Raw genomic sequence first — 12,415 nt, forward strand, 5'->3', positions numbered from 1 at the left:
AAAGAAGTATTTGGTCACCTACAAACAAGCAAGATGTCTGGCTCTCACAGACCTGTAACTACTTCTTTAAGAGGCTCCTCTGTCCTCCACTCGTTACCTGTAGTAATGGCACCTGTTTGACCTTGTTATCAGTATAAAAGACACCTGTCTACAACCTCAAACAGTCACAGTCCAAAATCCATTATGGCCAAGACCAGAGAGCTGTTGAAGGACACAAGAAACAAAATTGTAGACCTGCACTGGGCTGAGAAGACTGAATCTGCAATAGGCAAGCAGCTTGGTGTGAAGAAATCAACTGTGGGAGCAATAATTAGAAAATGGAAGACATACAAGACCACTGATAATCTCCCTTGATCTGGGGCTCCATGCAAGATCTCACCCTGTGGAGTCAAAATGATCACAAGAATGGTGAGCAAAAATCCCAGAACCACATGGGGGGACCTAGTGAATGACCTGCAGAGAGCTGGGACCAAAGTAACAAAGGCTACCATCAGTAACACACTATGATGCCAGGGACTCAAATCCTGCAGTGCCAGATGTGCCCTCCTGCTTAAGCCAGTACATGTCTGAGCCCATCTGAAGTTTGCTAGAGAGCATTTGGATGATCCAGAAGAGGATTGGGAGAATGTCATATGGTCAGATGAAACCAAAGTAGAATGTTTTAGTCTAAACTCAACTTGTTGTGTTTGGAGGAGAGAGAATGCTGAGTTGCATCCAAAGAACACCATACCTACCGTGAAGCATGGGGGTGGAAACATCATGCTTTGGGGCTGTTTTTCTGCAAGGGGACCAGGACGACTGATCCGTGTAAAGGAAAGAATGAATGGGGCCATGTATCGTGAGATTTTGAGTGAACACCTCCTTCCATCAGCGAGGGCATTGAAGATGAAACGTGGCTGGATCTTTCAGCATGACAATGATCCCAAACACACCGCCCAGGCAACGAAGGAGTGGCTTCGTAAGAAGCATTTCAAGGTCCTGGAGTGGCCTAGCCAGTCTCCAGATCTCAACCCCATGGAAAACCTTTGGAGGGAGTTGAAAGTCCGTGTTGCCCAGCGACAGCCCCAAAACATCACTGCTCTAGAGGAGATCTGCATGGAGGAATGGGCCAAAATACCAGCAACACTGTGTGAAAACCTTGTGAAAACTTAAAATGTTTGACCTCTGTCATTGCCAACAAAGGATATATAACAAAGTATTGAGATGAACTTTTGATATTGACCAAATACTTATTTTCCACCATGATTTGCAAATAAATTCTTTAAAAATCAGACAATGTGATTTTTTGGATTTTTTTCCCCATTTTGTCTCTCATAGTTGAGGTATACCTATGATGAAAATTACAGGCCTCTCTCATCTTTTTAAGTGGGAGAACTTGCACAATTGGTGGCTGACTAAATACTTTTTTGCCCCACTGTATATAGTCCAGTACTTTCTCCCAAAACTTAGTAAATATAGGACATTGTAAAAACATGTGTTTTAAAGAAGCATTATCCTTATTGCATCTCCAATAAAATGCTGTCTTAGTCCTTTTCTATACAAACATAGTGGAGTCCAATAAATTCTAAACATTATTTTTGTTGTATAAGTTGTAATTTGAGGTCCATTGACACTCTTACTATAGAAGTTAAGACACTCTCCCATTGTCTAGGCAATATAGGAATCTCTAATTCTTTATTCTACTCATTTCTTAGCATCTGGATATCAAATTGATTTATTGATAACAAATATCTATAAAAACTAATAGTACATTTTTTAGTTTTAAAGGATTAAACAAGTTGCTCTAGTATCTCAGGTGTCTCAGAAGCTGAAAATGCTGCTGGTCCAAATAGGGTTGTTAATAAATGTAAATATTGCCATTGGGTTACATCTGATAGATGATATTTATCTCTTAACACAGCATATGTTAAAAATTCATCTTCATCATCTATCAATTGGTCCAAAGTCGATATCCCCACTTCCGTCCAATTTTTCCATATCGCGTTTTCCCCATTTTTAATGTTGGGTTTCCCCATAAAGTCAATTTAGGATGGGAAAAGGGGTCAAATCTTTTTTTATTAGACATTACAGATAGTTCTTGCTTAACAACCATTTGTTCAGCGACCATTTGAAATTACAACAGCGCTGAAAAAATGTACTTATGACCCGTGCCCAAAGATATGGCTGTTGCAGCACCCCTGTAGTCACATGATCAAAATTTGAGTGCTTGGTAGCCTGACTGCAGGGGTGCTGCAACTACCCCCACCCACCTATCTCCCCCCAGCTATGCCCTTTTGGCCGCCCTGCACAGTGGCACTCGGTGGCACCAGTGCCGGGGCTGGGTCTGAAGTAGGGGCCCAAGGCCTTCAGCAGTCTCAGCCAGCTGCCACCACCCCCAGGCCTCGACTTCAGCCCCAGTGCTGCCACTGCCACTGAGAAATTCCACTTCAAGCCCCAAACCTCTGGCCATCGCCACCTTGCACTGTTCCCCAAGCCATGCCTCTCATTCCTTCCCTAAAGCTATTATCTCCTCGTCCCATTCCTTCCCCAAGCTGCGCGTCCCATACCTTCTGCAAGCTGGTGTCCGATTCTCATGATCCTTCAGAAACTTTCTGGTCTTCCCCAGTTCTCACAAGAATGGGACGCTGGCTTTAGGGAAGGAATGAGAGGCATAGCTTGGGGAAGGCATGGGAAGCCAGCTTGCAGAAGGTATGAGATGTGCAGCTTGGGGAAGGAATGGGACGACGAAACAACAGCTTTAGGGAAGGAACGAGAGGCACGGCTTGGGGAAGGAATTTAGATATATCCTTTTGCCACTATTTAAATGGTGCATCAGTTCATTTTCTGGAACAAAAACATCGTTTTAGGCAAGACATTCATTTTTTTCACAGAAATTCTCCCCAGCAATGACAGTGGTAGTTTTTCCCATCTTAACATATCTTTTTAAACTTCATTCATGTCTTAACAATTAGTTTGAAATAACATACAATTCATATTTGTCATAGTGATACCCAGATATTTTACTTTCTTAATCTTAAAACCCGTTTTAATCTTAAAACCCGTTTTATTTATCAATTGTTTGATCTTCTATTTTCATATTTTTGTTAACATTTTCGTCTTCTGTTAGTTCATCTTAAAACCCGCTAAAGCACCAAATTCTTTTAGTTTTCTAATCAGTGTTTCAGTTCCCTTTAAAGGACCTTCTAAAACCAGCACCAAGTCATCTGCAAAAGTCCTTAACTTATAAATTTCTTTTTTAAACTTTACACCCACAATTCTCTCATATTTCTATTCAGTATTTCAAGAACCAAAATAAACAAAAGAGGAGATTGTGGGCATCCCTGTCTTGTTCTTTTTGTATCTCACAAGGCCTTCCTAAATCTCCATTAACAATTATTTGTGCTTTCTTTGGAGTATAAAATGATTTTACCCATTTTATAAAGTTCTATCCAAATTTCATATCTTCCAAAACTTTGAACAGAAAAACCCAATTCAAATTGTCAAAGGCCTTCTCCACATCTTAAGAGAATCAGTGTGGCTTGTTTTTCATTATGATGCTCCAAATATTTCAAAATGTCCAACACATTTCTAAGATTGTCCTTTAAGTGTCTTTTAGCTAAAAATGCACATTGATACTCATAAATAAATTCTTGCAAATTTATTTTCAGACCATCAGCCAGAATCGTTGTAAACAACTTGTAGTCATTTTTCAATAATGATATCAGCCTATAGTTTCTTGTTGAAGTCAAATCTTGTCCCTCTTTAGATATTAGCGCTATATTGGCCTCTTTCCAACTGGCATCTTTCTTCCTTCTAAGATAAAGTTCATCGTATTTTGTAAAGGTTGTAAAAGTTCATCCTCAGAACATTCATAATACGAACCTGATAATCCATCTGGTCCAGGCACCTTTCCTAGTTTAATCTTTTTTATAGTGTCACAAACTTCCTTATTGTTATAGGTCCATTCATAATCTGCGTCTGGTCCTCTGTAATCCTCGGTAAATTTTGTTTCTTTAGGTAGTCATCTGTTTTCTCCAGAGAGATGTCACTTGCTTTATACAAGTTAGAATAATATTGATGAAATGCTTTTGGCATGGCCACACTGTTAATATAGTAGCTCCCTCTTGTAGCTTCAGTATCATTTTCTTTTCTTTTTTTAGTAATTTATTTATATGCCAACCGTTTCCCTGGTTTATTTGCAAACTCAAAGTTTTTTTGCTTTGCATAGTTCATTTTTATTTCCATTTCTCTTACTATTAGCATAGATAACTGATATTGTAAAAGCTTAATTTGTTGTGAAATGCTTATTTTCTCTGGAAATTTCTATAATTCTTCTTTTCTCTATTTCATCCAAAATAAAATAGTATGTTTTCTCTTGGCTCTTCATTTTAAGTTCACTATTATGTTGTATGAAATAACCTCTAATAAAAGCTTTGCTTATCTGATTTAAAATAATAAAGAAAAAATTAAAATAATTTTCAACCAAAATTATTTTAATAAATTATTTTTTTAATTTCTTTTTACAATCCTCCACTATTGCTTCTTCCTGTAACAACATTTCATTTAGTCTCCATATAAAAGAACTGGATTTCCTTTTATAAACCAAACTCACAGGATTATGATCTGAAAAAGTCTTTGGTAATATCTCTACTTTAGAAACCTTAGTAGCCAAATTCTTCAAAATCCATATCATATCTATTCTTGAAAAGGATCTGTGTCTTTCAGAAAAGTAGGTGTATTCTCTTGAATTGTCATTTTTCTGTTTCCATATATCCACAAGCCCTAAATTGTCCATCAAATCAAAGAAGACTTTTGGTAATTTGCCTTGAGTGATTTTAATATTTTACTCAGAAGTTCTATCCAGTTGTGGGGAGATCATTCCAGTCCCTCATCAAACACCAATTTTCATAAGAGAAACCTATTACTCTCTCCACAAGTCCTTTATAGGACAGTACTTTGTCCTCATTTGGGGCATAAATTCCCAATATCAGAGTCTTAGTCCCATGCAAATTAACATCCACCCCAACAAATCTGCCATGGTCACCAGTCAATACAAGTTCTGGTTTTAGTTGGGGATTTATATACAAAACAACTCAATTTCTTTTTTTAGCTCCTGCTGAAATAAATTCTTCACCCAAATTTTTATAAATCAAATATTTTATGTCCATTTTTCTAATATGTGTCTCTTGTAGGCAATTTTTTTTCAGATGATGATTTTTTTTTCTCTTTTGAGGAGTATTTGCTCCATTTATATTCCATATTAAGCATTTGTAATCCATATTCAAGCCAAAAATTTAGAAAAGTCGATACCTGTAGTGCCTAGTTCAGTATCATCCCTTTCACTTTCCTGCTGCACCTGCTGAAGTTTTTGTGTAGTCTCATATGACACCTCCATTTGAAATTCCTCCAATTCCTCTTTAAAATTTTCTAGAAATTCACCTTCTGGACAGAATTCAGGCAAAACCTCTGCTGTTTAAAAGTAAAAATTACGCCTTCCAATTTATCCCACCAAAATGGAATATTTTTCTGTTTTAATCCGTCAGTCAAAAAAGAATACTCTTTTCTCTTACACAAGATTCTAATAGGAATTTTTTAAAGAACAATTACATCTGTATTATTAATCTTCAGTCCTGTATTAAAATGTTACTGCAGAACTTGATCTCTTGTTTTCTTCCTGACAAAGTACATCAAAACGTCCCTTGGAACATTTCTTATTCTTGCAAATCTTGTATTTATTCTGTATAATTTATCAATTTCTGCCTCTGTATCCTCCTCATCCCAATCCAAAAAATTGCTAAAACTTTAATAACCATTTCTCTAATATCTTCACCAGAATCCTCTAGAATTGCTCTATATCTCAAGCAAAATTCCTTCTCTATCAGTTCTAGTACTGCCAAATTATCTATTTCTCTTTCCAGCTCTCTGTTCATAACTTCTGTCTTACTCTCCAGAATTTCCACTTTGTCATTGATTTGTTTTACATCTCCAGACACTTGTTCCACAGAGCTTTCCATCTTCTTGACTTCTTTCATCTCCTCTTTCATCTTTCATCCATTCTTTTTTTAAAAGCTGTCAATTTAATATCAAGTGATTCAGCCAACTTATTGCCCAATTCCTCAAACATTTTCCGAAGTAAATCTGATGTAATTCCTCTCTGCAGGTTTCTCTAGTGATCCTCTCCTCCCCTCTGCTAACATCCACTCCTTGTTAAGCTTTTTGCCAAAAGCTTTTAAATCTTTAAACCCTTTTTTTTTCCTTTTTAGTCCAGAAAGAAGGTTGACTCACCAAGTGGCATTCTCTTATCCTGCTGCTCAGAAAATCTCTCTTCACCCATAATTACATTCAAAAGTGTTTAAGAAAGTGTCCATATGTGAACCTTGTGTCCATATAGGCTGCATCATGGCTGTGAGCTTGATTCCTTGACTCCCAGCCACTCAACTCACAAGTTGACTGCACAAACCTCAGTTCCTGCAGTCTGTTCACAAGGGGCAGCTGTCCAGAGTGCAAATGGGCAATCTCATGATCTCTCCTTTATCTGGAAAGACAGCACCGGCCAGAATTCGCCATCTGGCTGCCAATCTTCACCTCAGTGCCATCCCCACTCTTCAGGGACATCTAGTCTGCCATAGATCCTCACCTGGAAGCCCCAATATAGATATTTGCAATGGAAAAACACTTCCTGCAGTTTGTATGTTAAGACATAGGAAAGATATATTTATTTATTTTTTCCTAGGCAAAGATTAGTTTTTACATAGAAATATTTTATATATTAAAATGCCTTCAGAAAGATAGCAAAGTAATGAATTTCTAATATGCTACTGAAGTACCCTGGGAAAATGCTTTCATGATCAGGAATTAAATTTTAGGTACTTAGAAACAAGTTTATTGTTGTAAGAAACTTTGTACATTGCTCCTAAATTAAAAACTTAATCTTGCTGTTGCCCTACATCATATTCTGTTAGTAATAATAATTGTGATTTTCTGGAACACATAATTCCTAGACTAGGGAAGTGATATAGTTTCACTAGTCATTGTTCTCAGGGGTTATAAGAGCTAGATTGTTGAAGCATTTGAATGGCTGGAATTAGATTCCAAGCTTTTTCATTTCAGCTCCTGGAAATGTCGTTTAACTGCCTGGACGATGTGGAAAGCACCATTCCAGTCAGCCCTTTGCACTTAGCTGTAAGTCTCATTGTTAGAAAACCATACTGGGTACAGTCGGGAGATTTTAATTTCAGTGATTACCATTTGAATGCCAGTGTTACATTTGTTGCCTTGAGGAGAGTGGACCTAAACTGTAGGTTTGCATCAGTGCATTAAATCCCTCTTGATACTATAGCCTCCAAAAATCATTCTGTCTGTTGGTGTGCTTTAAGGCCTATAATGGTCACTGTGAAGCCCTGAAGACACTTGCTGAAACCCTGGTGAACCTGGATGTGCGGGACCACAAAGGGCGGACAGCTTTGTATCTTGCCACGGAGAGGGGCTCTACGGAATGCGTGGAGGTGCTCACCAGCCATGGTGCTTCTGCTCTTGTGAAGGAGAAAAAGAAGAAGTGGACACCCCTCCATGCTGCTGGTATGAGTGTGCCTTATTCCCTGTTGAGATGCTGGGTTTCTTTCTCTTGGTTGCTCTTGCAAACAGACTTTGGGCACTGACTGGGTCTTTACAGAAATGGCAATTATTAAGAAGCAGGAAATCCTGTGCATTATAGTATATCCTCCTTTTGTTTCTTACAGCTGCCTATGGGAACACAGATTCCCTACATCTTCTCATTGACAGTGGGGAGAGAGTCGACATCACTGATGTCATGGACATCCATGGACAGTAAGATTCCACCCATTTATACACCTGTTTATTTGGCCTAGAAGTCATTCTTATTCCAGTGGTGAGCAAGAAGGGGCTTGTTCCTCACAAATTCCAGTCTGCTGTACAAATTATCAGAAGCAGGGCTGCATGTTCTGCTAGCTGGGCTCTGAATATCTCTAGGCAGTAAGGGGCTGGATCTGGGAGAGCCAACTGAAGCCCAGCGCAGACAACAGAGAGTTCTTACTCATTTGGGAGTGGGCTTCAGGTTTGAGGAGAAATACCTGAAATATATTCCCCCTTAAAGATTTGGTGTGCAGTTTGGGGGTCTTTCTAGATGCAGCATCGAAGTCGGGGAGTCAAGTAACATCAGTGAAAAGGGGGGGGTTCTGCCAGTAAATCAACTTCTTCCATTCTTGGAGGGGAGACAGACGGCTTTGGTGATTTACAGTGGGGCAAAAAAGTATTTAGTCAGCCACCAATTGGGCAAGTTCTCCCACTTAAAAAGATGAGAGAGGCCTGTAATTTTCATCATAGGTATACCTCAACTATGAGAGACAAAATGAGAAAAAAAATCCAGAAAATCACATTGTCTGATTTTTAAAGAATTTATTTGCAAATCATGGTGGAAAAGAAGTATTTGGTCACCTACAAACAAGCAAGATGTCTGGCTCTCACAGACCTGTAACTACTTCTTTAAGAGGCTCCTCTGTCCTCCACTCGTTACCTGTAGTAATGGCACCTGTTTGACCTTGTTATCAGTATAAAAGACACCTGTCCACAACCTCAAACAGTCACACTCCAAACTCCACTATGGCCAAGACCAAAGAGCTGTTGAAGGACACCAGAAACAAAATTGTAGACCTGCACCAGGCTGGGAAGACTGAATCTGCAATAGGCAAGCAGCTTGGTGTGAAGAAATCAACTGTGGGAGCAATATTTAGAAAATGGAAGACATATAAGACCACTGATAATCTCCCTCGATCTGGGGCTCCACGCAAGATCTCACCCCGTGGGGTCAACATGATCACAAGAATGGTGAGCAAAAATCCCAGAACTACACGGGGGGACCTAGTGAATGACCTGCAGAGAGCTGGGACCAAAGTAATAAAGGCTACCATCAGTAACACACTATGCCGCCAGGGACTCAAATCCTGCAGTGCCAGACGTGTCCCCCTGCTTAAGCCAGTACATGTCCGGGCCCGTCTGAAGAGCATTTGGATGATCCAGAAGAGGATTGGGAGAATGTCATATGGTCAGATGAAACCAAAGTAGAATGTTTTAGTCTAAACTCAACTTGTCGTGTTTGGAGGAGAGAGAATGCTGAGTTGCATCCAAAGAACACCATACCTACCGTGAAGCATGGGGGTGGAAACATCATGCTTTGGGGCTGTTTTTCTGCAAAGGGACCAGGACGACTGATCTGTGTAAAGGAAAGAATGAATGGGGCCATGTATCGTGAGATTTTGAGTGAACACCTCCTTCCATCAGCAAGGGCGTTGAAGATGAAACGTGGCTGGGTCTTTCAGCATGACAATGATCCCAAACACACCGCCCAGGCAACGAAGGAGTGGATTCATAAGAAGCATTTCAAGGTCCTGGAGTGGCCTAGCCAGTCTCCAGATCTCAACCCCATGGAAAACCTTTGGAGGGAGTTGAGAGTCCGTGTTGCCCAGCGACAGCCCCAAAACATCACTGCTCTAGAGGAGATCTGCATGGAGGAATGGGCCAAAATACCAGCAACACTGTGTGAAAACCTTGTGAAAACTTACAGAAAATGTTTGACCTCTGTCATTGCCAACAAAGGATATATAACAAAGTATTGAGATGAACTTTTGATATTGACCAAATACTTATTTTCCACCATGATTTGCAAATAAATTCTTTAAAAATCAGACAATGTGATTTTTTGGATTTTTTTCCCCATTTTGTCTCTCATAGTTGAGGTATACCTATGATGAAAATTACAGGCCTCTCTCATCTTTTTAAGTGGGAGAACTTGCACAATTGGTGGCTGACTAAATACTTTTTGCCCCACTGTATGTGCTGGTAACCCCAATGATTGATTATTATGATATGCTTTTTGTGGAGCAACCCTTCAAGCTACTCCAGAAATTCCAGCTGGCCCAGAGTACAGAGCATAGGTAGTAAGTGATGCCTCCGTGTTGAAACAATTTTAACGGCTTGCCTCCAGTGCCTAATTCAGGGTTCCCGCAAGGGTGCATAAAGTCTTACATGGCTGAAGACCAAACAACTGACATGGCTGCCTCTTCTCATATAGTCTGCTCTGCACTCTCTGATCGCCAACAGGCAACTTTTGTGTCTCTTCCCATAGGGACATCAGATATCTAGAATGAATTTTGCTTTCTCCACAATGGGGCCCGTGTTGTGGCACAAACTGTTAGCAGAGTTTAAGCCAGCCCTCTCCATTTTACAGTTTAAGGAGGAGCTCAAAATTTACTTGTTTATTTGGGTCTTTTAATAGTAATGTTAATAGTTTTAGTGAGTTTAATGTTCTAATTGTTTTAAAATGTGCTGCTTTGTTGTTTTAATCATTTTCACGGTCTGTTTTAATTGTATTTCTCTAAAGGAGTAGGTGGCATACAAATATTCTGAATAAATTAAAATCTTTCCTGTTTACTTACTTACTGACACCACAGTCAGGATTGATTCCTAGCAGTTTACAGTATAATTATAAACAGAACATCATTAAAACCCAAAATATAGCTCTATACAAACCTGGCCTCAATCCCAACTCCAAATTGCAGCAGTTAAGATTCAGAGGCCTTACAGGAGAGCTCGATTTTTACAGCCTTTCAAAAAGATTCAAGAGTGGATGCTAAACATCTTGGAGCACCATAAGAGTACTAGCAAAATGACTAAATGGAATATTTAGCTTCCTGATAGTCTCAATCATGTTCAGGGAAGAATAATTTTTTTGTGAACATACATGTTAAATAATATGAGGAGATGGTGGAGGTAATCTTAAGCCATATCCCTCTATTTGATCCAGAAGAAGGTGTCCTAATGAATTCAAATATGCACATTTGTTTTATCTGAGTAATTTTTGGAATTTTGAGATTAGTTCATTCTGTTGATCACCATGTTTAATGCCAAACCCTCATCTTCTGCTTGCTATCTATAATGAAAAAAACCCTAGAAGTGAGAACCCAGCTTGTTTCTATTGAAGAAGAGGCACTGAAATAACTTGTTTTTTTTAAATGCAAAGCTACAGCTAGAAGCTTTCTCACTGTATTCCACCCAAATGGCTTTTCCATTTCTGCTACTTTTTCTTCTTTTCTAAAGGTGGCAATAGCAACTAGAGGCTCTTATTCTATTTCACCTTGGCTTTCTACATGACACCTGAACAGGAATGCACAATTTAAACTTGTAGAATTGTTACATTTTTTAATGTGACTACTAAATATATGGAGGGTAACCATATCAGTAGTATTTAATTACATTTTAATCAGAATTAAATAATTGAATTCAAATTTAGTTTAGTCCTGTTGCCACTCACTTTTTGGGTTGCAGTTCCTGGCATGACACTTGGCAGCCCTCAGATTCGACAACCTTATTTTCCAACCCTTGAAAATAATCAGAACAGATTAATAAAACTGTAATTGTTTTGTAGAACCTTGCTTGGAATGAAAGACTCTTTACTTTTGAGTTTCCCTCTTATTTTAACATCTGGGGTACTCTCTGTCCATTCTGCCCTTCCATAAAATAGATCTTGTTTTCTAAATTAGGGATGAGCTAAATTATAATCAAATCAATAGGTGCCTGACCTATTCTTGATTTTCTCACAGAACCCCATTGATGTTGGCAATCATGAATGGCCATGTAGATTGTGTCCACCTCTTACTAGAGAAGGGATCCACAGTGGATGCAGCAGACAGAAGAGGCAGGACTGCATTGCACCGGGGAGTAAGTGGAAGAATTGTTTTTGGATTCTTAGGTTACTAAATTAGCTCTACATTGAATTGGTTGAACAAGATCCTGAAAGACTCTTGTAGTCATTGATGTGGAAAATTAGATATTTAAGCATTCCACACTTTCAGCTAATTAGAGCATAGTGGGTAGTTCACTATATGTTTCTCATCTTTTGAGTAGTCACATTTGTCTTCGATTCCAGAGGGCATATTTGGAATTTGCTATACAGGTAGTCCTCACTTACTGACCATTTGTTCAGCCACCATTTGAAGTTATGGTGTTGCTGAAAAAATAACTTTATGGGCCATTTACAACCTTTGCAGCATCCCTCAGTGACATGATCACCATTGCTGTGAGTATGCATTGTCCTGTACCTGACCTGTGTTTTTTTCTGTTTTTCTCCCCCTTGCAGAACAGAGAGATTGGAGAAAGAAATCTCTTCTTCTTGAAACAGATTTCAAGAGAGTAAGCTGTTTGCTCTTCTATGCATCAAGAGCAGTGTAATCACTCCAGCAGCCCCGGGCTGGGAGCCGCAGGTGCACTACACAAATAGCTTACGGTACTCTCTTGAAATGTCTTTCTCTCCAGTATCTCCTCTCTGTTGGGGGTGGGGGGACAAAGTGATTTCTGTAGGCAATCTCTCCATTGTCTGACCCTCCCCCCCTTGTAGAGCAAAGAGATTGGAGAGGGACTTCAA

At 39.2% G+C, this 12,415-nt stretch overlaps 1 protein-coding gene across 1 annotated transcript in view; it reads left to right on the top strand.

Moving 5' to 3' along the window:
• ANKRD52 (ankyrin repeat domain 52) overlaps window positions 1-12,415 on the top strand; it is a 90,467-nt gene that overhangs the window by 49,521 nt on the left and 28,531 nt on the right. The window contains exons 17-20 of the mRNA XM_007425786.3: window positions 7,090-7,161; window positions 7,356-7,557; window positions 7,719-7,806; window positions 11,595-11,712. Coding sequence (XP_007425848.1) covers window positions 7,090-7,161; window positions 7,356-7,557; window positions 7,719-7,806; window positions 11,595-11,712 — 480 coding nt within the window. The remainder of the gene's footprint in view (window positions 1-7,089; window positions 7,162-7,355; window positions 7,558-7,718; window positions 7,807-11,594; window positions 11,713-12,415) is intronic.

This window comes from Python bivittatus, unplaced genomic scaffold, assembly GCF_059951505.1.
Source record: "Python bivittatus isolate LINGU-HERP-01145 unplaced genomic scaffold, Pbiv_v1 ctg000220_np1212, whole genome shotgun sequence".
Classification (NCBI taxonomy): Eukaryota; Metazoa; Chordata; class Lepidosauria; order Squamata; family Pythonidae; genus Python; species Python bivittatus.